This window comes from Leptodactylus fuscus, chromosome 1 (assembly GCF_031893055.1).
Source record: "Leptodactylus fuscus isolate aLepFus1 chromosome 1, aLepFus1.hap2, whole genome shotgun sequence".
Classification (NCBI taxonomy): Eukaryota; Metazoa; Chordata; class Amphibia; order Anura; family Leptodactylidae; genus Leptodactylus; species Leptodactylus fuscus.
The window spans coordinates 361,509,029-361,534,438 of NC_134265.1; the positions used below are offsets into that span (position 1 = coordinate 361,509,029).

At 41.9% G+C, this 25,410-nt stretch overlaps 1 protein-coding gene across 1 annotated transcript in view; it reads left to right on the forward strand.

Moving 5' to 3' along the window:
- LOC142196624 (shootin-1-like) overlaps positions 1–16,437 on the forward strand; it is a 38,588-nt gene extending 22,151 nt beyond the window's left edge. Inside the window, exons 13-16 of the mRNA XM_075266605.1 lie at positions 4,696–4,787; positions 5,197–5,259; positions 6,074–6,241; positions 16,025–16,437. Of these exons, the coding sequence (XP_075122706.1) occupies positions 4,696–4,787; positions 5,197–5,259; positions 6,074–6,232 (314 nt within the window). The 3' untranslated portion in view covers positions 6,233–6,241; positions 16,025–16,437. The remainder of the gene's footprint in view (positions 1–4,695; positions 4,788–5,196; positions 5,260–6,073; positions 6,242–16,024) is intronic.
- The last annotated feature ends 8,973 nt before the right edge of the window (positions 16,438–25,410 follow it).

Sequence of the window (25,410 nt, forward strand, 5' to 3'; positions counted from 1 at the left end):
TCTGTGCAGTGTGTGATGTCAGGGGGTCTGTACAGTGTGTGATGTCAGGGGTTCTGTGCAGGGTGTGATGTTAGGGGGTCTGTGCAGGGTGTGATGTCATGGGGTCTGTACAGTGTGTGATGTCAGGGGGTCTGTGCAGTGTGTGATGTCAGGGGGTCTGTGTAGTGTGATGTCGGGGGTCAGTGTGTGATGTCAGGGGGTCTGTACAGTGTGTGATGTCAGGGGGTCTGTGCAGTGTGTGATGTCAGGGGTCTGTGCAGTGTGTGATGTCAGGGGGTCTGTGCAGTATGTGATGTCAGGGGTTCTGTATAGTGTGTCATGTCAGGGGTCTGTGCAGTGTGTGATGTCAGGGGTCTGTGCAGTGTGTGATGTCAGGGGTCTGTGCAGGGTGTGATGTCAGGGGGTCTGTGCAGTGTGTGATGTCAGGGGTCTGTGCAGTGTGTGATGTCAGGGGGTCTGTGCAGTGTGTGATGTCAGGGGTCTGTGCAGTGTGTGTTGTCAGGGGGTCTGTGCAGTGTGTGATGTCAGGGGTTCTGTGCAGGGTGTGATGTTAGGGGGTCTGTGCAGGGTGTGATGTCATGGGGTCTGTGCAGGGTGTGATGTCAGGGGGTCTGTGCAGTGTGTGATGTCAGGGGGTCTGTGTAGTGTGATGTCGGGGGTCAGTGTGTGATGTCAGGGGGTCTGTACAGTGTGTGATGTCAGGGGTTCTGTGCAGGGTGTGATGTCAGGGGGTCTGTGCAGTGTGATGTCAGGGGTCTGTACAGTGTGTGATGTCAGGGGTTCTGTGCAGGGTGTGATGTTAGGGGGTCTGTGCAGGGTGTGATGTCATGGGGTCTGTACAGTGTGTGATGTCAGGGGGTCTGTGCAGTGTGTGATGTCAGGGGTCTGTGCAGTGTGTGATGTCAGGGGGTCTGTGCAGTATGTGATGTCAGGGGTTCTGTATAGTGTGTCATGTCAGGGGTCTGTGCAGTGTGTGATGTCAGGGGTCTGTGCAGTGTGTGATGTCAGGGGTCTGTGCAGGGTGTGATGTCAGGGGGTCTGTGCAGTGTGTGATGTCAGGGGTCTGTGCAGTGTGTGATGTCAGGGGGTCTGTGCAGTGTGTGATGTCAGGGGGTCTGTGCAGTGCGGTGTCAGGGGGTCTGTGCAGTGTGTGATGTCAGGGGGTCTGTACAGTGTGTGATGTCAGGGGTTCTGTGCAGGGTGTGATGTTAGGGGGTCTGTGCAGGGTGTGATGTCATGGGGTCTGTACAGTGTGTGATGTCAGGGGTTCTGTGCAGGGTGTGATGTCAGGGGGTCTGTGCAGTGTGTGATGTCAGGGGGTCTGTACAGTGTGTGATGTCAGGGGTTCTGTGCAGGGTGTGATGTTAGGGGGTCTGTGCAGGGTGTGATGTCATGGGGTCTGTACAGTGTGTGATGTCAGGGGGTCTGTGCAGTGTGTGATGTCAGGGGGTCTGTGTAGTGTGATGTCGGGGGTCAGTGTGTGATGTCAGGGGGTCTGTACAGTGTGTGATGTCAGGGGGTCTGTGCAGTGTGTGATGTCAGGGGGTCTGTGCAGTGTGTGATGTCAGGGGTCTGTGCAGTGTGTGTTGTCAGGGGGTCTGTGCAGTGTGTGATGTCAGGGGTCTGTGCAGTGTGTGATGTCAGGGGTCTGTGCAGTGTGTGATGTCAGGGGTCTGTGCAGGGTGTGATGTCAGGGGGTCTGTGCAGTGTGTGTTGTCAGGGGGTCTGTGCAGTGTGTGATGTCAGGGGTCTGTGCAGTGTGTGATGTCAGGGGTTCTGTGCAGGGTGTGATGTTAGGGGGTCTGTGCAGGGTGTGATGTTAGGGGGTCTGTGCAGTGTGTGATGTCAGGGGTTCTGTGCAGGGTGTGATGTTAGGGGGTCTGTGCAGTGTGTGATGTCAGGGGTCTGTGCAGTGTGTGATGTCAGGGGTTCTGTGCAGTGTGTGATGTCAGGGGTCTGTGCAGTGTGTGATGTCAGGGGGTCTGTGCAGTGTGTGATGTCAGGGGTCTGTGCAGTGTGTGTTGTCAGGGGGTCTGTGCAGTGTGTGATGTCAGGGGTCTGTGCAGTGTGTGATGTCAGGGGTTCTGTGCAGGGTGTGATGTTAGGGGGTCTGTGCAGGGTGTGATGTCATGGGGTCTGTGCAGGGTGTGATGTCAGGGGGTCTGTGCAGTGTGTGATGTCAGGGGGTCTGTGTAGTGTGATGTCGGGGGTCAGTGTGTGATGTCAGGGGGTCTGTACAGTGTGTGATGTCAGGGGTTCTGTGCAGGGTGTGATGTCAGGGGGTCTGTGCAGTGTGTGATGTCAGGGGGTCTGTGTAGTGTGATGTCGGGGGTCAGTGTGTGATGTCAGGGGGTCTGTACAGTGTGTGATGTCAGGGGTTCTGTGCAGGGTGTGATGTCAGGGGGTCTGTGCAGTGTGATGTCAGGGGTCTGTACAGTGTGTGATGTCAGGGGTTCTGTGCAGGGTGTGATGTTAGGGGGTCTGTGCAGGGTGTGATGTCATGGGGTCTGTACAGTGTGTGATGTCAGGGGGTCTGTGCAGTGTGTGATGTCAGGGGTCTGTGCAGTGTGTGATGTCAGGGGGTCTGTGCAGTATGTGATGTCAGGGGTTCTGTATAGTGTGTCATGTCAGGGGTCTGTGCAGTGTGTGATGTCAGGGGTCTGTGCAGTGTGTGCTGTCAGGGGTCTGTGCAGGGTGTGATGTCAGGGGGTCTGTGCAGTGTGTGATGTCAGGGGTCTGTGCAGTGTGTGATGTCAGGGGGTCTGTGCAGTGTGTGATGTCAGGGGGTCTGTGCAGTGCGGTGTCAGGGGGTCTGTGCAGTGTGTGATGTCAGGGGGTCTGTACAGTGTGTGATGTCAGGGGTTCTGTGCAGGGTGTGATGTTAGGGGGTCTGTGCAGGGTGTGATGTCATGGGGTCTGTACAGTGTGTGATGTCAGGGGTTCTGTGCAGGGTGTGATGTCAGGGGGTCTGTGCAGTGTGTGATGTCAGGGGGTCTGTACAGTGTGTGATGTCAGGGGTTCTGTGCAGGGTGTGATGTTAGGGGGTCTGTGCAGGGTGTGATGTCATGGGGTCTGTACAGTGTGTGATGTCAGGGGGTCTGTGCAGTGTGTGATGTCAGGGGGTCTGTGTAGTGTGATGTCGGGGGTCAGTGTGTGATGTCAGGGGGTCTGTACAGTGTGTGATGTCAGGGGGTCTGTGCAGTGTGTGAGGTCAGGGGTCTGTGCAGTGTGTGATGTCAGGGGGTCTGTGCAGTATGTGATGTCAGGGGTTCTGTATAGTGTGTCATGTCAGGGGTCTGTGCAGTGTGTGATGTCAGGGGTCTGTGCAGTGTGTGATGTCAGGGGTCTGTGCAGGGTGTGATGTCAGGGGGTCTGTGCAGTGTGTGATGTCAGGGGTCTGTGCAGTGTGTGATGTCAGGGGGTCTGTGCAGTGTGTGATGTCAGGGGTCTGTGCAGTGTGTGTTGTCAGGGGGTCTGTGCAGTGTGTGATGTCAGGGGTTCTGTGCAGGGTGTGATGTTAGGGGGTCTGTGCAGGGTGTGATGTCATGGGGTCTGTGCAGGGTGTGATGTCAGGGGGTCTGTGCAGTGTGTGATGTCAGGGGGTCTGTGTAGTGTGATGTCGGGGGTCAGTGTGTGATGTCAGGGGGTCTGTACAGTGTGTGATGTCAGTGGTTCTGTGCAGGGTGTGATGTCAGGGGGTCTGTGCAGTGTGATGTCAGGGGTCTGTACAGTGTGTGATGTCAGGGGTTCTGTGCAGGGTGTGATGTTAGGGGGTCTGTGCAGGGTGTGATGTCATGGGGTCTGTACAGTGTGTGATGTCAGGGGGTCTGTGCAGTGTGTGATGTCAGGGGTCTGTGCAGTGTGTGATGTCAGGGGGTCTGTGCAGTATGTGATGTCAGGGGTTCTGTATAGTGTGTCATGTCAGGGGTCTGTGCAGTGTGTGATGTCAGGGGTCTGTGCAGTGTGTGATGTCAGGGGTCTGTGCAGGGTGTGATGTCAGGGGGTCTGTGCAGTGTGTGATGTCAGGGGTCTGTGCAGTGTGTGATGTCAGGGGGTCTGTGCAGTGTGTGATGTCAGGGGGTCTGTGCAGTGTGTGATGTCAGGGGGTCTGTGCAGTGCGGTGTCAGGGGGTCTGTGCAGTGTGTGATGTTAGAGAGTCTGTGCAGTGTGATGTCATGGGGTCTGTGCAGTATGTGATGTCAGGGGGTCTGTGCAGTGTGTGATGTCAGGGGTCTGTGCAGTGTGTGATGTCAGGGGTCTGTGCAGTGTGTGATGTCAGGGGTCTGTGCAATGTGTGATGTCAGGGGTCTGTGCAGTGTGTGATGTCAGGGGTCTGTACAGTGTGTGATGTCAGGGGTCTGTGCAGTGTGTGATGTCAGGGGTCTGTGCAGTGTGTGATGTCAGGGGTCTGTACAGTGTGTGATGTCAGGGGGTCTGTGCAGGGTGTGATGTCAGGGGTCTGTGCAGTGTGTGATGTCAGGGGGTCTGTGCAGTGCGGTGTCAGGGGTCTGTGCAGTGTGTGATGTCAGGGGGTCTGTGCAGGGTGTGATGTCAGGGGTCTGTGCAGTGTGTGATGTCAGGGGGTCTGTGCAGTGCGGTGTCAGGGGTCTGTGCAGTGTGTGATGTCAGGGGGTCTGTGCAGGGTGTATAAGGAGCCATCCTCTATGTCACTAATATGAAGTCTTTGTGTCTCAGGTGACTCTAATATCAGAGCGGATGCAGTGAGAGAAATGATGGAGAGAATTAGGAGCGGAGTGATACTGCGGCCGGCGCGGAGTGACAGGAAGGTTCATGCGCAGCTTTGTCTCCTCTCCTGTAATCGCTATAATTAGTGTCATGGATGATGGGTAATAGTGCGGCCTAGTGCGCCAGACAATGGCCTCTTCTGCGGTAAACATGGCGACAATCCTGCTGGCAGATACAGTATTCTTATATAGGGTGGTCAGTCATCTTATCGAGAGCAGTCAGTCTATAAGGCTGAATTCACATGACGGATCTTTCATGCAGATTCCAGTGCATTTTTGTGCTGCAAACCATGGGAAAGCTGTCCGCCATTGGTAGCAAGGCGCAATCCGGGTCACTGTTCAAATGCTGCAGATTTCATTTCCAGAAAGGGTTTCCTCAAGGGTTCATCTGTGCACTAGATTACAGATTTTTTTTTTTACAATTTTTTAATTTTTTTTATGCTTTCACCAGGATCAGACAGCGAGGACCGAAAAACGTAAGAGCGTGATCAGCGAGCTCCAAGGAATCCTGATGGTGAGAATATTGTGATGGGGAGATTTTATCTAATTGTATCTATGGGATCTAATGATCACAGACACGAGACCCCAAGGAGGCCTTGTTTTTTAAAAAAAATAAATTTTTAAATTATAAAATTAAAAAACAAAAAATTTAAACCCCCCTCCATTACCCAGAATACACATAAAAATAATAAAAATCGACACAGTAAACATCACCGGAATCCAAAAATATTCATCCCATTCGCCACGAACGGCGTAGCAGGAAAGTAAATCTAAATGACCAAATCGCTGATTTTCTATTTTTCACCAAAAATTTTGAAATTTTTTTTTTTATAGCAACTAACTTTCCTCAACACGGTGGCAATGAAGACTAAATCTAGCCCCACAAAAAAACAAACATAAATGGACAAGTTTCAGATGTCACATGGAGAAATTTTTGAAATTTTTCTTTTTTTTTTTTTTTTGCTATTTTCAAACTTTCAAACTTTTTTTTTCCATGAAATCACCGAAAATTGCAATTTTTTTTCCAAATGAATATGTCTTTTTTTCTGCCTCCCTGACATTAGAACATTAAAGGGTGCCGTTAAGAACTAAATTAAAAAATAAGCCCTCCTACAACTCAGAAAATGGCTGGGTCCTTAAGGGTTAAAAATTTAACAAGTCTTTTGGCAGTCTCTGTACAAGAAAACCCAAGTCTGTCTCTGCCGGGAGCTGGTGTAGATTTCAGCTAGAATTTACCCCATTAACAGCAAATCAGCAGAATTCTGAATACAGCTCTGGAAGTAGATGGAGCGCGGAGTGTTTATATCTGCAGCCTGCTCTTTCTATAGAACACCATGAAGAAGCCGGCAAGGAAAGCAAGCCGCCGCCGCATAAGCTGCAAAAACAAGGGAAATGACGAGCTGCTGTCAGTGCTGCAGAGACGGCGACGAATAGTGGATATACCGCAAAAGACTGATGGCGATAGCAATACAGTGCAAAGAGACTGACGGACAAAAGTAAGATAATGACAGTATTATGGGCAGTATTATAGTAGTTATATTCTTGTACATAGGAGGTAGTATTATAGTAGTTATATTCTTGTACATAGGAGGTAGTATTATAGTAGTTATATTCTTGTACATAGGAGGTAGTATTATAGTAGTTATATTCTTGTACATAGGAGTAGTATTATAGTAGTTATATTCTTGTACATAGGAGGTAGTATTATAGTAGTTATATTCTTGTACATAGGAGGTAGTATTATAGTAGTTATATTCTTGTATATAGGAGGTAGTATTATAGTAGTTATATTCTTGTACATAGGAGTAGTATTATAGTAGTTATATTCTTGTACATAGGAGCAGTATTATAGTAGTTATATTCTTGTACATAGGAGTAGTATTAAAGTAGTTATATTCTTGTACATAGGAGCAGTATTATAGTAGTTATATTCTTGTACATAGGAGTAGTATTATAGTAGTTATATTCTTGTATATAGGAGCAGTATTATAGTAGTTATATTCTTGTACATAGGAGCAGTATTATAGTAGTTATATTCTTGTACATAGGAGGTAGTATTATAGTAGTTATATTCTTGTATATAGGAGTAGTATTATAGTAGTTATATTCTTGTACATAGGAGTAGTATTATAGTAGTTATATTCTTGTACATAGGAGGTAGTATTATAGTAGTTATATTCTTGTACATAGGAGTAGTATTATAGTAGTTATATTCTTGTACATAGGAGTAGTATTATAGTAGTTATATTCTTGTACATAGGAGGTAGTATTATAGTAGTTATATTCTTGTACATAGGAGGTAGTATTATAGTAGTTATATTCTTGTACATAGGAGGTAGTATTATAGTAGTTATATTCTTGTACATAGGAGGTAGTATTATAGTAGTTATATTCTTGTATATAGGAGGTAGTATTATAGTAGTTATATTCTTGTACATAGGAGTAGTATTATAGTAGTTATATTCTTGTACATAGGAGCAGTATTATAGTAGTTATATTCTTGTACATAGGAGTAGTATTAAAGTAGTTATATTCTTGTACATAGGAGCAGTATTATAGTAGTTATATTCTTGTACATAGGAGTAGTATTATAGTAGTTATATTCTTGTATATAGGAGCAGTATTATAGTAGTTATATTCTTGTACATAGGAGCAGTATTATAGTAGTTATATTCTTGTACATAGGAGGTAGTATTATAGTAGTTATATTCTTGTATATAGGAGTAGTATTATAGTAGTTATATTCTTGTACATAGGAGTAGTATTATAGTAGTTATATTCTTGTACATAGGAGGTAGTATTATAGTAGTTATATTCTTGTACATAGGAGTAGTATTATAGTAGTTATATTCTTGTACATAGGAGTAGTATTATAGTAGTTATATTCTTGTACATAGGAGGTAGTATTATAGTAGTTATATTCTTGTACATAGGAGGTAGTATTATAGTAGTTATATTCTTGTACATAGGAGGTAGTATTATAGTAGTTATATTCTTGTACATAGGAGGTAGTATTATAGTAGTTATATTCTTGTATATAGGAGGTAGTATTATAGTAGTTATATTCTTGTACATAGGAGTAGTATTATAGTAGTTATATTCTTGTACATAGGAGCAGTATTATAGTAGTTATATTCTTGTACATAGGAGTAGTATTAAAGTAGTTATATTCTTGTACATAGGAGCAGTATTATAGTAGTTATATTCTTGTACATAGGAGTAGTATTATAGTAGTTATATTCTTGTATATAGGAGCAGTATTATAGTAGTTATATTCTTGTACATAGGAGCAGTATTATAGTAGTTATATTCTTGTACATAGGAGCAGTATTATAGTAGTTATATTCTTGTATATAGGAGCAGTATTATAGTAGTTATATTCTTGTACATAGGAGCAGTATTATAGTAGTTATATTCTTGTATATAGGAGCAGTATTATAGTAGTTATATTCTTGTACATAGGAGTAGTATTATGTAGTTATATTCTTGTACATAGGAGGTAGTATTATAGTAGTTATATTCTTGTACATAGGAGCAGTATTATAGTAGTTATATTCTTGTACATAGGAGGTAGTATTATAGTAGTTACATTCTTGTACATAGGAGGTAGTATTATAGTAGTTATATTCTTGTACATAGGAGTAGTATTATAGTAGTTATATTCTTGTACATAGGAGGTAGTATTATAGTAGTTATATTCTTGTACATAAGAGCAGTATTATAGTAGTTATATTCTTGTACATAGGAGGTAGTATTATAGTAGTTATATTCTTGTACATAGGAGCAGTATTATAGTAGTTATATTCTTGTACATAGGAGGTAGTATTATAGTAGTTATATTCTTGTACATAGGAGATAGTATTATAGTAGTTATATTCTTGTATATAGGAGGTAGTATTATAGTAGTTATATTCTTGTACATAAGAGCAGTATTATAGTAGTTATATTCTTGTATATAGGAGTAGTATTATAGTAGTTATATTCTTGTACATAGGAGTAGTATTATAGTAGTTATATTCTTGTATATAGGAGGTAGTATTATAGTAGTTATATTCTTGTACATAGGAGTAGTATTATAGTAGTTATATTCTTGTATATAGGAGGTAGTATTATAGTAGTTATATTCTTGTACATAGGAGTAGTATTATAGTAGTTATATTCTTGTACATAGGAGGTACTATTATAGTAGTTATATTCTTGTACATAGCAGTAGTATTATAGTAGTTATATTCTTGTACATAGGAGTAGTATTATAGTAGTTATATTCTTGTACATAGGAGCAGTATTATAGTAGTTATATTCTTGTACATAGGAGCAGTATTATAGTAGTTATATTCTTGTACATAGGAGCAGTATTATAGTAGTTATATTCTTGTACATAGGAGTAGTATTATAGTAGTTATATTCTTGTACATAGGAGTAGTATTATAGTAGTTATATTCTTGTACATAGGAGGTAGTATTATAGTATTTATATTCTTGTACATAGGAGGTAGTATTATAGTAGTTATATTCTTGTACATAGGAGGTAGTATTATAGTAGTTATATTCTTGTACATAGGAGGTAGTATTATAGTAGTTATATTCTTGTACATAGGAGTAGTATTATAGTAGTTATATTCTTGTACATAGGAGGTAGTATTATAGCAGTTATATTCTTGTACATAGGAGTAGTATTATAGTAGTTATATTCTTGTACATAGGAGTAGTATTATAGTAGTTATATTCTTGTACATAGGAGTAGTATTATAGTAGATATATTCTTGTATATAGGAGCAGTATTATAGTAGTTATATTCTTGTACATAGGAGCAGTATTATAGTAGTTATATTCTTGTACATAGGAGTAGTATTATAGTAGTTATATTCTTGTACATAGGAGGTAGTATTATAGTAGTTACATTCTTGTACATAGGAGGTAGTATTATAGTAGTTATATTCTTGTACATAGGAGCAGTATTATAGTAGTTATATTCTTGTACATAGGAGGTAGTATTATAGTAGTTACATTCTTGTACATAGGAGGTAGTATTATAGTAGTTATATTCTTGTACATAGGAGTAGTATTATAGTAGTTATATTCTTGTACATAGGAGGTAGTATTATAGTAGTTATATTCTTGTACATAGGAGTAGTAATATAGTAGTTATATTCTTGTACATAGGAGTAGTATTATAGTAGTTATATTCTTGTACATAGGAGGTAGTATTATAGTAGTTACATTCTTGTACATAGGAGGTAGTATTATAGTAGTTATATTCTTGTACATAGGAGCAGTATTATAGTAGTTATATTCTTGTACATAGGAGGTAGTATTATAGTAGTTATATTCTTGTACATAGGAGTAGTATTATAGTAGTTATATTCTTGTACATAGGAGCAGTATTATAGTAGTTATATTCTTGTACATAGGAGCAGTATTATAGTAGTTATATTCTTGTACATAGGAGGTAGTATTATAGTAGTTACATTCTTGTACATAGGAGGTAGTATTATAGTAGTTATATTCTTGTACATAGGAGCAGTATTATAGTAGTTATATTCTTGTACATAGGAGGTAGTATTATAGTAGTTATATTCTTGTACATAGGAGCAGTATTATAGTAGTTATATTCTTGTACATAGGAGCAGTATTATAGTACTTATATTCTTGTACATAGGAGTAGTATTATAGTACTTATATTCTTGTACATAGGAGTAGTATTATAGTAGTTATATTCTTGTACATAGGAGTAGTATTATAGTAGTTATATTCTTGTACATAGGAGCAGTATTATAGCAGTTATATTCTTGTACATAGGAGTAGTGTTATTGTAGTTATATTCTTGTACATAGGAGGTAGTATTATAGTAGTTATATTCTTGTACATACGAGTAGTATTATAGTAGTTATATTCTTGTACATAGGAGCAGTATTATAGTAGTTATATTCTTGTACATAGGAGGTAGTATTATAGTAGTTATATTCTTGTACATAGGAGGTAGTATTATAGTAGTTATATTCTTGTACATACGAGTAGTATTATAGTAGTTATATTCTTGTACATAGGAGCAGTATTATAGTAGTTATATTCTTGTACATAGGAGTAGTATTATAGTACTTATATTCTTCTACATAGGAGTAGTATTATAGTACTTATATTCTTGTACATAGGAGCAGTATTATAGTAGTTATATTCTTGTACATAGGAGCAGTATTATAGCAGTTATATTCTTGTACATAGGAGTAGTGTTATTGTAGTTATATTCTTGTACATAGGAGGTAGTATTATAGTAGTTATATTCTTGTACATAGGAGGTAGTATTATAGTAGTTATATTCTTGTACATAGGAGTAGTATTATAGTAGTTATATTCTTGTACATAGGAGCAGTATTATAGTAGTTATATTCTTGTACATAGGAGTAGTATTATAGTAGTTATATTCTTGTACATAGGAGCAGTATTATAGTAGTTATATTCTTGTACATAGGAGTAGTATTATAGTAGTTATATTCTTGTACATAGGAGCAGTATTATAGTAGTTATATTCTTGTACATAGGAGCAGTATTATAGTAGTTATATTCTTGTATATAGGAGCAGTATTATAGTAGTTATATTCTTGTACATAGGAGCAGTATTATAGTAGTTATATTCTTGTATATAGGAGCAGTATTATAGTAGTTATATTCTTGTACATAGGAGTAGTATTATGTAGTTATATTCTTGTACATAGGAGGTAGTATTATAGTAGTTATATTCTTGTACATAGGAGCAGTATTATAGTAGTTATATTCTTGTACATAGGAGGTAGTATTATAGTAGTTACATTCTTGTACATAGGAGGTAGTATTATAGTAGTTATATTCTTGTACATAGGAGTAGTATTATAGTAGTTATATTCTTGTACATAGGAGGTAGTATTATAGTAGTTATATTCTTGTACATAAGAGCAGTATTATAGTAGTTATATTCTTGTACATAGGAGGTAGTATTATAGTAGTTATATTCTTGTACATAGGAGCAGTATTATAGTAGTTATATTCTTGTACATAGGAGGTAGTATTATAGTAGTTATATTCTTGTACATAGGAGATAGTATTATAGTAGTTATATTCTTGTATATAGGAGGTAGTATTATAGTAGTTATATTCTTGTACATAAGAGCAGTATTATAGTAGTTATATTCTTGTATATAGGAGTAGTATTATAGTAGTTATATTCTTGTACATAGGAGTAGTATTATAGTAGTTATATTCTTGTATATAGGAGGTAGTATTATAGTAGTTATATTCTTGTACATAGGAGTAGTATTATAGTAGTTATATTCTTGTATATAGGAGGTAGTATTATAGTAGTTATATTCTTGTACATAGGAGTAGTATTATAGTAGATATATTCTTGTACATAGGAGGTACTATTATAGTAGTTATATTCTTGTACATAGCAGTAGTATTATAGTAGTTATATTCTTGTACATAGGAGTAGTATTATAGTAGTTATATTCTTGTACATAGGAGCAGTATTATAGTAGTTATATTCTTGTACATAGGAGCAGTATTATAGTAGTTATATTCTTGTACATAGGAGCAGTATTATAGTAGTTATATTCTTGTACATAGGAGTAGTATTATAGTAGTTATATTCTTGTACATAGGAGTAGTATTATAGTAGTTATATTCTTGTACATAGGAGGTAGTATTATAGTATTTATATTCTTGTACATAGGAGGTAGTATTATAGTAGTTATATTCTTGTACATAGGAGGTAGTATTATAGTAGTTATATTCTTGTACATAGGAGGTAGTATTATAGTAGTTATATTCTTGTACATAGGAGTAGTATTATAGTAGTTATATTCTTGTACATAGGAGTAGTATTATAGTAGTTATATTCTTGTACATAGGAGTAGTATTATAGTAGATATATTCTTGTATATAGGAGCAGTATTATAGTAGTTATATTCTTGTACATAGGAGCAGTATTATAGTAGTTATATTCTTGTACATAGGAGTAGTATTATAGTAGTTATATTCTTGTACATAGGAGGTAGTATTATAGTAGTTACATTCTTGTACATAGGAGGTAGTATTATAGTAGTTATATTCTTGTACATAGGAGCAGTATTATAGTAGTTATATTCTTGTACATAGGAGGTAGTATTATAGTAGTTACATTCTTGTACATAGGAGGTAGTATTATAGTAGTTATATTCTTGTACATAGGAGTAGTATTATAGTAGTTATATTCTTGTACATAGGAGGTAGTATTATAGTAGTTATATTCTTGTACATAGGAGTAGTATTATAGTAGTTATATTCTTGTACATAGGAGTAGTATTATAGTAGTTATATTCTTGTACATAGGAGGTAGTATTATAGTAGTTACATTCTTGTACATAGGAGGTAGTATTATAGTAGTTATATTCTTGTACATAGGAGCAGTATTATAGTAGTTATATTCTTGTACATAGGAGGTAGTATTATAGTAGTTATATTCTTGTACATAGGAGTAGTATTATAGTAGTTATATTCTTGTACATAGGAGCAGTATTATAGTAGTTATATTCTTGTACATAGGAGCAGTATTATAGTAGTTATATTCTTGTACATAGGAGTAGTATTATAGTAGTTATATTCTTGTACATAGGAGGTAGTATTATAGCAGTTATATTCTTGTACATAGGAGTAGTATTATAGTAGTTATATTCTTGTACATAGGAGGTAGTATTATAGTAGTTATATTCTTGTACATAGGAGTAGTATTATAGTAGTTATATTCTTGTACATAGGAGTAGTATTATAGTAGTTATATTCTTATACATAGGAGGTAGTATTATAGTAGTTACATTCTTGTACATAGGAGGTAGTATTATAGTAGTTATATTCTTGTACATAGGAGCAGTATTATAGTAGTTATATTCTTGTACATAGGAGCAGTATTATAGTAGTTATATTCTTGTACATAGGAGCAGTATTATAGTAGTTATATTCTTGTACATAGGAGTAGTATTATAGTAGTTATATTCTTGTACATAGGAGTAGTATTATAGTAGTTATATTCTTGTACATAGGAGGTAGTATTATAGTATTTATATTCTTGTACATAGGAGGTAGTATTATAGCAGTTATATTCTTGTACATAGGAGTAGTATTATAGTAGTTATATTCTTGTACATAGGAGTAGTATTATAGTAGTTATATTCTTGTACATAGGAGTAGTATTATAGTAGATATATTCTTGTATATAGGAGCAGTATTATAGTAGTTATATTCTTGTACATAGGAGCAGTATTATAGTAGTTATATTCTTGTACATAGGAGTAGTATTATAGTAGTTATATTCTTGTACATAGGAGGTAGTATTATAGTAGTTACATTCTTGTACATAGGAGGTAGTATTATAGTAGTTATATTCTTGTACATAGGAGCAGTATTATAGTAGTTATATTCTTGTACATAGGAGGTAGTATTATAGTAGTTACATTCTTGTACATAGGAGGTAGTATTATAGTAGTTATATTCTTGTACATAGGAGTAGTATTATAGTAGTTATATTCTTGTACATAGGAGGTAGTATTATAGTAGTTATATTCTTGTACATAGGAGTAGTATTATAGTAGTTATATTCTTGTACATAGGAGTAGTATTATAGTAGTTATATTCTTGTACATAGGAGGTAGTATTATAGTAGTTACATTCTTGTACATAGGAGGTAGTATTATAGTAGTTATATTCTTGTACATAGGAGCAGTATTATAGTAGTTATATTCTTGTACATAGGAGGTAGTATTATAGTAGTTATATTCTTGTACATAGGAGTAGTATTATAGTAGTTATATTCTTGTACATAGGAGCAGTATTATAGTAGTTATATTCTTGTACATAGGAGCAGTATTATAGTAGTTATATTCTTGTACATAGGAGGTAGTATTATAGTAGTTACATTCTTGTACATAGGAGGTAGTATTATAGTAGTTATATTCTTGTACATAGGAGCAGTATTATAGTAGTTATATTCTTGTACATAGGAGGTAGTATTATAGTAGTTATATTCTTGTACATAGGAGCAGTATTATAGTAGTTATATTCTTGTACATAGGAGCAGTATTATAGTACTTATATTCTTGTACATAGGAGTAGTATTATAGTACTTATATTCTTGTACATAGGAGTAGTATTATAGTAGTTATATTCTTGTACATAGGAGTAGTATTATAGTAGTTATATTCTTGTACATAGGAGCAGTATTATAGCAGTTATATTCTTGTACATAGGAGTAGTGTTATTGTAGTTATATTCTTGTACATAGGAGGTAGTATTATAGTAGTTATATTCTTGTACATAGGAGCAGTATTATAGCAGTTATATTCTTGTACATAGGAGTAGTATTATAGTAGTTATATTCTTGTACATAGGAGTAGTATTATAGTAGTTATATTCTTGTACATAGGAGCAGTATTATAGCAGTTATATTCTTGTACATAGGAGTAGTGTTATTGTAGTTATATTCTTGTACATAGGAGCAGTATTATAGTAGTTATATTCTTGTACATAGGAGCAGTATTATAGTAGTTATATTCTTGTACATAGGAGCAGTATTATAGTACTTATATTCTTGTACATAGGAGTAGTATTATAGTACTTATATTCTTGTACATAGGAGTAGTATTATAGTAGTTATATTCTTGTACATACGAGTAGTATTATAGTAGTTATATTCTTGTACATAGGAGCAGTATTATAGTAGTTATATTCTTGTACATAGGAGGTAGTATTATAGTAGTTATATTCTTGTACATAGGAGGTAGTATTATAGTAGTTATATTCTTGTACATACGAGTAGTATTATAGTAGTTATATTCTTGTACATAGGAGCAGTATTATAGTAGTTATATTCTTGTACATAGGAGTAGTATTATAGTACTTATATTCTTGTACATAGGAGTAGTATTATAGTACTTATATTCTTGTACATAGGAGCAGTATTATAGTAGTTATATTCTTGTACATAGGAGCAGTATTATAGCAGTTATATTCTTGTACATAGGAGTAGTGTTATTGTAGTTATATTCTTGTACATAGGAGGTAGTATTATAGTAGTTATATTCTTGTACATAGGAGTAGTATTATAGTAGTTATATTCTTGTACATAGGAGCAGTATTATAGTAGTTATATTCTTGTACATAGGAGTAGTATTATAGCAGTTATATTCTTGTATACAGGGGACAGTATGATAGGAGTTATGGGTATAGCACAGTTTTCCTTTGTTTTCTCATCTTACAATGTGTTTGTGGTTATAGATGAGTTGGAATTCTCATTGGTGACCCCTTTGTATAATAAGGAGAACACTCAGTTCTGGACCTACAGAAAAGCTACAAGAAGCAGCCGGAGATAAGACAAGTAACGTGTCAGTAACCTAAGACTATAATTATTGTGGTCGACCACAGAACTATGGAGAACTGTGACTGCAGTAACAACCACTGAATATCAGGACCTGGGGCTCCTAAACAAGATGAGACTCACCAGAAGACCAGAAGATCTGTCACACCATGATGGACTGCACTAGATAGGAGATGGCCTGAAGGAAAAGCTCTGAGCACAATTAGGGGCCCTCAGATTGTTATTGTGAAGGGGCCCCTGCTGTCTGTGTCCAGCATGAATGACAAGATGTTTTTTTACTATTTCTCTTGTAAGATGAATCCGGACCATACAATAAACCCTGTTATTACTATCAGTGGCTGTGATCTATATGGTGAAGGTGGAGGTGGTGTTGGAGGAGGATGAGGAACTTGTGTGCTGGCACAGACACATGGAGCTGTGTCTCGTCAGTACTGTCGGCGGGACATGCTGGTTGCGGGTCCACAATCTCTGCTATCCCCCCTATGGCGAATCCTCCTTGCTCTAGACATAGAGGTTGTCCCTAGTCATGGCCATGCCATACAAAGGGTGTGCCATGTCGCCATATGGGGTGCGGCTTCAAAGACTGGGGCGTGGCCACCAGAGGGTTTGGTCTCCCTATAGAAAAGTTGGTAAGTATGAGATATATTCCTATGGAGAACATCAATGCCTCTCTTTATGTAACCCATGAGATACTTTGCCTTGGCAGCAGCTGCCTGACATTGGTTTGTGAAATTAATTGTACTGTCCCCAAATCTCTTTCACTGGTGGTTTTATCTATAGATCTTTATACTATATTTATTAGTTGGGGTGCAACCACCAAGATCCCTATTGATCTCAAGAAGAGATTGGCACAGCATGGTACCAAGCAATCCTTTGGACCAGCAGAAGACAACCAAATTGGAAGTGTACTATGGTCTGCCTCCTAGGAGTTGGTGAAGGATAGGTGCCCAAATAAGTTGACCTGGTGGGCCCAAATAACCTCTTTCTGATACCGGGTAGAAGGACCAAACAGCCCATTCTGGGGGTGGCTGGCCCTATTCCTTTAAGATCAAGTCTAAATTTTAAGAACATGGCCTTGTTCACTGAAGCATTGGCTCAGACCAAAGTCTTGTCGTATGTTGCGTAGGATTTTCCAAAAGATCTGCAACTATTCCACCCTACTCCTCCGACAACTGGAAGGAGGCCATTTTGACTATTTAAAGCTTCAAACAGAATTTGGAGGGTAGACAGTTAAGCTCCAGCTCCGTATATTGGAAATTTTTGGGTGAAACGGAGATTCCGTCTCAGGTGTAATGATTAGAGATGAGCGAACAGTGTTCTATCGAACTCATGTTCGATCGGATATCAGGCTGTTCGGCATGTTCGAATTGAATCGAACACCGCGTGGTAAAGTGCGCCATTACTCGATTCCCCTCCCACCTTCCCTGGCGCCTTTTTTGCTCCAATAACAGCGCAGGGTAGGTGGGACAGGAACTACGACACCGGTGACGTTGAAAAAAGTAGGAAAAACCCATTGGCTAGGGCTTAGATTCTGGGTAGGCAGGGACAGGCTAGGATAGGAAGGAGAAGACAACCAACAGCTCTTATAAGAGCTAAATTCCAGGGAGAAGCTTGTCAGTGTAACGTGGCACTGACGGGCTCAATCGCCGCAACCCAGCTTTCCGCGGATCCTGAATGGAATACACTGACAGTGTATTCCCGTATACCCGATATATACCCCGATACCCGTTCCAACGGTGTGCCCCCCCACCTTCACCCCAGAAATACCCTGCAAGTCCCCTAGCAATAGAATTGGGGCTATATACACCCACTATTTTTGCTACTGCCATATAGTGCCATTGTCTCACTGGGAATTCAAAGAATATATTGGGCTTACATATAACTTCAATTCCAGGGAGAAGCTTGTCAGTGTAACGTGGCACTGACGGGCTCAATCGCCGCAACCCAGCTTTCCCAGGATCCTGAATGGAACACACTGACAGTGTATTCCCGTATACCCCATATATACACCCCAAATCCCCGTTCCAACGGTGTGCCCCCCCACCTTCACCTCAGAAATACCCTGCAAGTCCCCTAGCAATAGAATTGGGGCTATATACACCCACTATTTTTGCTACTGGTATATAGTGCCATTGTCTGATTGGGAATTCAAAGAATATATTGGGGTTATAAATACCCTCATTTCTTGCTACTGCCATATAGTGCCATTGTCTGACTGGGAATTCAAAGAATATATTGGGGTTACGTGCACCCACAATTTTTGCTACTGGTATATAGTGCCATTGTCTGACTGGGAATTCAAAGAATATATGGGGGTTACGTGCACCCACAATTTTTGCTACTGGTAGATAGTGCCATTGTCTCACTGGGAATTCCACAAATAATTTGGGGATTCATTCACCCTACATCTCAGGCTCTTGCCATATTCACCCAGGTTGTCAGTGCTGCACCAGCTCGTTCCCAGACAGCTCGGCCCGAAAAACACGTTACCTATATAGAGGATTTGGACAATGAAGACAACATGTTCTAAATCTAATGTCTGCACCTTCTCCAGAATTAAAATAAAGGCAGCGTTTAACTTTCAAATAGCACTGCACAAAGGAAGAGCTTATCAGCTTGTCTCATGACATGCTACTGAAAAGTGTCATTTGTGTATCTTAATGTAAATATAGTTGTATAAGCTTTTTGGGTTTTAGGCACTGCCAAGTTATTTATTACCACCCGCTCCCTTATAATGATGATGACGCCAAAGTCACTGTGCGTGTTCAGAGCTCACAGCTTTGGTTGACATTTGTCTTGCTCTCTGTCGGTACCAGCTGTCTTTTTGGATACCGTAAAGTTATGTTGACTTTATTAACAGCTATAGAAGCTTTAGCCAGGTTGTGACGGTGTGTAACCCTAACAACACTAAGTGGGATACACATTAATAGTCAGTCTATGTACGCTAAACGTATCACTGAAGTAATTTTTTTTCCCTCTCCCCTAATATAAGAAAGGAACAGACATTAGACCTAGACCAGGGTTCGAGGCTTGTAAAAATCCAGTATTATTTGTTCTTCATGATGTGAAATATGTGTTGAAAAGCAACCCAACATGAAGTCAGCCATGTGTGCCAGTGTGTTACTTGGCATGCCTTTGCTGGCCCCAACTGTAAGGGTCACTCTCCATTTCCTCCATTTTCCACTCCCCTTCACACCATTTGTGGTGAAGCAATGGGATGCACTGAAGTGCACCCTCTAGCCTCGTGTGGGACAGGGACATCAGATGCCACTCCAACCCCCTCGTCTTCCTCCGCCAGCCAACGGTGCGAAGATGAGAGGAGTGTGCTCTGAATGTTTTCTGCCTAGCAGAGGTTAGTTCTCACTTACGAAAATGGCCCCACTTTGACCTGTATATCAGGAACAATGGTGTAGGTTTCAAAGAAACATGGCACCAACAAGTTGGAAAACGTGGGCCATGCGTGGACCGTGTTTGAGTCTGGCAAGCTCCAGATCTGCTACCAGGTTCCAGCCATTATCACAGGCGCAAAAATGCCAGGCCCCAGGTGTAGCAGGGAAAAAAAAATGCCATCTCAGCCAGGATGGCATCCCTGACCTCGGAGGCACTGTGCTGTCTGTCCCCCAAGCTGATGAGCTTCAGCACCGCCTGCTGACGTCTCCCCACGCCAGTGTTTTAGCGTTTGCCGCTAGTAGCTGTGGTGGAGGTTGCAGCGTCGTAGGGTTTCAGTCTACTCCTGCCATGGCCTGGGAGAGGAGATAGGCCACCCCAGTTTGCACCCGGGGAACAGACTCCACCACATTCACCCTGCCTGTCATTAAAGATAAGCACTGCAGCATCCCTGACCACAGGCGCTTGTCCATGTGTCGGTGGTCAAGTGGACCTTGCAGCAAAGCGCAGAGCTCTGGGCCCGACTGATGTTATGGGACACATGCAGGTGCAAGGCAGGGACAGCACACCAAGAGAAGTAGTAACGGCTAGGCCCAGCATAGGGAGGTGCCCCAGCTGCCATCTGCTGACGGAAGGCCTGGGTCTCCAGAAGCCTAAACGCCAACATCTCCAGGGCCAGCAGTTTATCGATGAGGCTGTTACAGGCTTGGGCATGGGGGTGGGTTGTATTGTACTTCTGCCTGCAATGAAAAGCTTGGGAAATGTGGAGTGGCTGGGAAGAGGCGCATGATGGTGCAGGCCAAAAGGGTGCATGAGGGTGAACTCCCCAATGTGTCAGAGATAGATGTGTAGGTGTCCTTGCATCATATACTTGCACCATATTTGGCTTTGGAAGTTAATTTTGTGCCAAAAAGTGGTTAAGACAGCGATCCCTCAGCTACTCCCGTTACACTGTCTAGTGAAATTACCATCTTTGGAAGTGGACCACCACTTGTAAGATCCCAAAGGAAGCAGGCAAGAGATGTGCAGTTCAGAAAAAAAGATGAGAAAATAAGTGTAGGCTGTAGAGCACAGAGGGATCGGAGAGGACAGAGCTGGTGCCGGCCAGGTACTCCCACAACATGCGACTATACTTGTCCCTCCTGGTGACACTAGGCCCCTGAGTGGCAGTAATTTGTCCAGGGGGGCCATTAACGTGTTCCAGACCTAGGAATAAGTCTTCCAACAGGGTAGAGTTTTGCATGCCTTTGCTTCTACCCACTGTTTTTGCTGCTTAGCTTCCCTCCACATCTACACTGCTTTCACCCCTAAACATCACCCCAGTTTATGCCTTTGTTTCTACCCTTTTTTTTTTGTTGAATTAGCTTCCCTCCACATCTACACTGCTTTAGCCCCTAAACATCACCCCAGTTTATGCCTTTGCTTCTACCCTGTTTTTTTTGTTGAATTAGCTTCCCTCCACATCTACACTGCTTTAGCCCCTAAACATCACCCCAGTTTATGCCTCTGCTTCTACCCAGCTTTTTTGTTGATTTAGCTTCCCTCCACATCTACACTGCTTTAGCCCCTAGACATCACCCCTGTCCATGTGGGGTCGGTGGCCTCATCATCCACCAACTCCTCTTCCAATTGCGCACTGCCCCCTTACTGCAAACCGCACATGACCACAGCTTGCCTTGATGGCAACTGTGTCTCATGATCCCCACTTAGGTCCAGACAAGTCGGTGGCGGGTCCAAAACCCCAAAATTGGAAGGAAATGGCAGATGCTGCAGTATTTCTAACACCTGTTCCTGGTGCTCGGGCCTGGTCTGTGTTGTACCCTGCACCCTGCTTAACGCAGCTGCCATATCCGGAGTTGTGATGAGCGCATGCTAATGTTTCGTGTCCAGTGCAATGGATGGGATGGGATTTCACATAAGTCTGCCACCCATGGCCACTCATGGTTGAGCAACTGAGGGAGTTGACTTTGACGAACCCGAGGGTTTTGGAGTTGGAACTACATCAAAGGTCTGTGCTGCTCACACACTCTGCTCAACACATGATATGTTTAGTGCCAGCAGTGTGGAGACGTCGCACAACAGCCGTTGTTCCAGCAGGTACAGGCGTTGTAGGAGTGCATAGAGGCTAGCAGCGGCAACTATAGACTTTAAAAACTATCCGCACAAGCGCCACACTTTCACCAGTAGCTCAGGAACATTGGGGTACCTTTTTCAAAAGATTAGCAGCAATGAGTTAAAAACGTGGCCCAGGCATGGAATATGTTGCAGGCTGCCAAGCTACAGAGCCGATCCCAGGTTACGGCCATTATCACACATGACAACATGCCTGGGCCCAGGTGCAGTGGCAAAAACTACATTGCCGTCTCATCGAGGATGGCATGACTCACTTTGTAGGCAGTGTGCTGTCTGGCCCCCAAGCTGATGAGCTTCAGCACGGCCCGCTGACGTCTCCCCACACCAGTGTTGCAGCGTTTCCAGCTCGTAGCTGGGGTCAATTTAACAGCGGAGGAGGGTGGTGTTTCAGCCCTCCTCCCAGGAATGTTGTGTGGGGAGACAAGTCAGGCCACCACATTTTGCGACCCGGTCCACGCCTCAACTACAATCAACCACTGTGCCCAAATTGAAAGGTAGCGTCCCTGTCCGCATGCACTTGTCCATTCGTAACTGGTCACATGGAACTTTAGGGCTAAGCGCTGAATTTAGGGACCGCCTCATGTTTGGGGGAAAGTGCTGGTGTGGACGGCACAGTGCGGTGGCGCAGTAGACACTCTGCCCAAAAAGGGCAGAGTGTCCCCCAGCCGGGACTCCAACATCTCCTGGGCCAGATTTTTTGAGATGAGGCCGTTGAAGCCTTGGGCATGCGGGTGGGTTGCGCTGTACTTTAGCATGAAATGAAAGGCTTGGGAGATGGGGAGTTGCTGGGAAGAGGCGCATGATGGCGCGGGCAAAAGGAGAAATGGCAGGAAAAGGTGAGGATGAGGGTGAACTCCCCAAAGTGTCAGAGGCAGATGTGGAGGTGTCCTGGCTCCTGGTCTGGACTGCAGCGCCAGCCCTGTCAACAGTGGAAGAGGCAGTGGCCGCCAGGCCAAACGACGATTATCCTGCGCTTGCTCTCACCCACTGAGCCCAGGGCTTGCCTTCCAAATGATGGCACCCGCAAGAGGTGGTGAGATTCCTCTCCGCAGATCTCCAAACCATCTTGGACTTGCAAATTGCACTAAATTTGTCATGTAACTGACATGTATATGATGAGTCTATCCATTGTCTGTTCATTTTGGTGAAAGTCAGCCTGTCAGCTGACAGACAGCTGTGCTTGTCAGTGATGATGTCACCGGCTGCTTGTACCCCCAGTTTTTGCTGCTTAGCTTGCCTCCACATCCACACTGCTTTTGCCCCTACACATCACCCCTATCCATGCCTGTGCCTCTAGCCATAAGTCTGCCACCCATGGAAACTCATGGTGCAGAAAGTGAGGGAGCTGACTCTGAGGAACCCTTGGGTTTTGTAGCTGGTACTCCATCAAAGGTCTCTGCTGCTCACACACCCTGCTGAACATACGGTATCTAGGGTTAGAGCGTGTGGTGACCTCGCACAACAGTAGGTGCTTCAGGCAGATGTAGGCCTTGCTGGAGTGTATTGCGGCTAGCTCCAGGTACTGTAGACTTGGGAAAGTGGGTGTCCAAGTGCCGTACTTTCACCCTTAGCTCAGCTAATTTGGGGTATGTTTTTAAAAATCATTGCACCACTACATTGAACATGTGGGCCAGGCATGGAACGTGTTGGAGGCTGGCAAGCTCCAGAGCCCTCCAACAAGACAAAAAAGCCTGGCCCCTGGGGCAGCGGGGATAAACAAATTGCCATCTCATCCAGGATGGCATCCCTGACCTCAGAGGCAGTGTGCTGTCCGTCTCCCAAGCTGATGAGCTTCAGCCCAGCCTGCTGACGTCTCCCCACACCAGTGTTGCAGCGTTTTCAGCTCGTAGCTGGGGTCAATCTAACAGCGGAGGAGGAGGAGGGTGATGTTTCAGCCCTCCTCCCAGGAATGTTTTGTGGGGAAACAAGTCAGGAAAATTCTTGAAACGGGAGAGTTTTGCATCTTTGCCCTTGCTGCCTATGGACATCCCTTTGCCTCTAGCCACCATTTTCCCTGCTTTGCTTGCCTCCACATCCACACTGCTTTTGCCCCTAGACATCACCCCAGTCCATGCCTTAGCTTGTACCCCCAGTTTTTCCTGCTTAGCTTGCCTCCACATCCATACTGCTTTTGCCCCTAGACATCACCCCAGTCCATGCCTTAGCTTGTACCCCCAGTTTTTCCTGCTTAGCTTGCCTCCACATCCACACTGCTTTTGCCCCTAGACATCACCCCAGTCCATGCCTTAGCTTGTACCCCCAGTTTTTCCTGCTTAGCTTGCCTCCACATCCACACTGCTTTTGCCCCTAGACATCACCCCAGTCCATGCCTTAGCTTGTACCCCCAGTTTTTCCTGCTTAGCTTGCCTCCACATCCACACTGCTTTTGCCCCTAGACATCACCCCAGTCCATGCCTTAGCTTGTACCCCCAGTTTTTCCTGCTTAGCTTGCCTCCACATCCACACTGCTTTTGCCCCTAGACATCACCCCAGTCCATGCCTTAGCTTGTACCCCCAGTTTTTCCTGCTTAGCTTGCCTCCACATCCACACTGCTTTTGCCCCTAGACATCACCCCAGTCCATGCCTTAGCTTGTACCCCCAGTTTTTCCTGCTTAGCTTGCCTCCACATCCACACTGCTTTTGCCCCTAGACATCACCCCAGTCCATGCCTTAGCTTGTACCCCCAGTTTTTCCTGCTTAGCTTGCCTCCACATCCACACTGCTTTTGCCCCTAGACATCATCCCTATCCATGCCTCTGCCCCTAGCCATAACTCTGCCACCCCTGGAAACTCATGGTGCAGAAACTTTGGGAGCTGACTTTGAGGAACCCTTGGGTTTTGTAGATGGAACTCCATCAAAGGTCTGTGCAGCTCACACACCCTGCTCAAGATATGGTATTGTAGGGTTTCAGCGTGTGTGAATGACGGACAACAGCCTGTGTTTGGACAGATGTAGGCCTTGCTAGAGTGTTTTTAGGCTAGCAGCGACTCCTGTGCACTTGCAAAAGTGGGCGCACAAGCGACGCATTTTCAACAGTAGCTTCGGTACATTTGGGTATGTTTTTAAAAAACTTTGCACCACTAGGTTAGACGTGGGCCAAACATGGAACGTGTTGGAGGCTGGCAAGCTCCAGAGCCGCTACCAGGTTCCAGCCATTATCACAGGCGTAAAAATGCCAGGCCCCAGGTGTAGCAGGGAAAAAAAAATGCCATCTCAGCCAGGATGGCATCCCTGACCTCGGAGGCACTGTGCTGTCTGTCCCCCAAGCTGATGAGCTTCAGCACCGCCTGCTGACGTCTCCCCACACCAGTGTTTTAGCGTTTGCCGCTAGTAGCTGGGGTGGAGGTTGCAGCGTAGTAGGGTTTCAGTCTACTCCTGCCATGAATTTTGGCCTGGGAGAGGAGATAGGCCACCCCAGTTTGCACCCGGGGAACAGACTCCACCACATTCACCCTGCCTGTCATTAAAGATAAGCACTGCAGCATCCCTGACCACAGGCGCTTGTCCAAGTGTCGGTGGTCAAGTGGACCTTGCAGCAAAGCGCGGAACTAAGGGCCCACCTGATGTTGAGTGACACGTGCTGGTGCAAGGCGGGGACGCCACACCGGGAGAAGTTGAGACGGCTAGGGACGGCATAGTGAGGTGCCACAGTTGCCATCAGGTCCGGGAAGGCGGGAGTTTCAACAAGCCGGAACGCCAACCTCTCCTGGGCCAGCAGTTTAGCGATGTTGGCGTTCTAGGCTTGCGTGGGTGGGTGGTTAGCG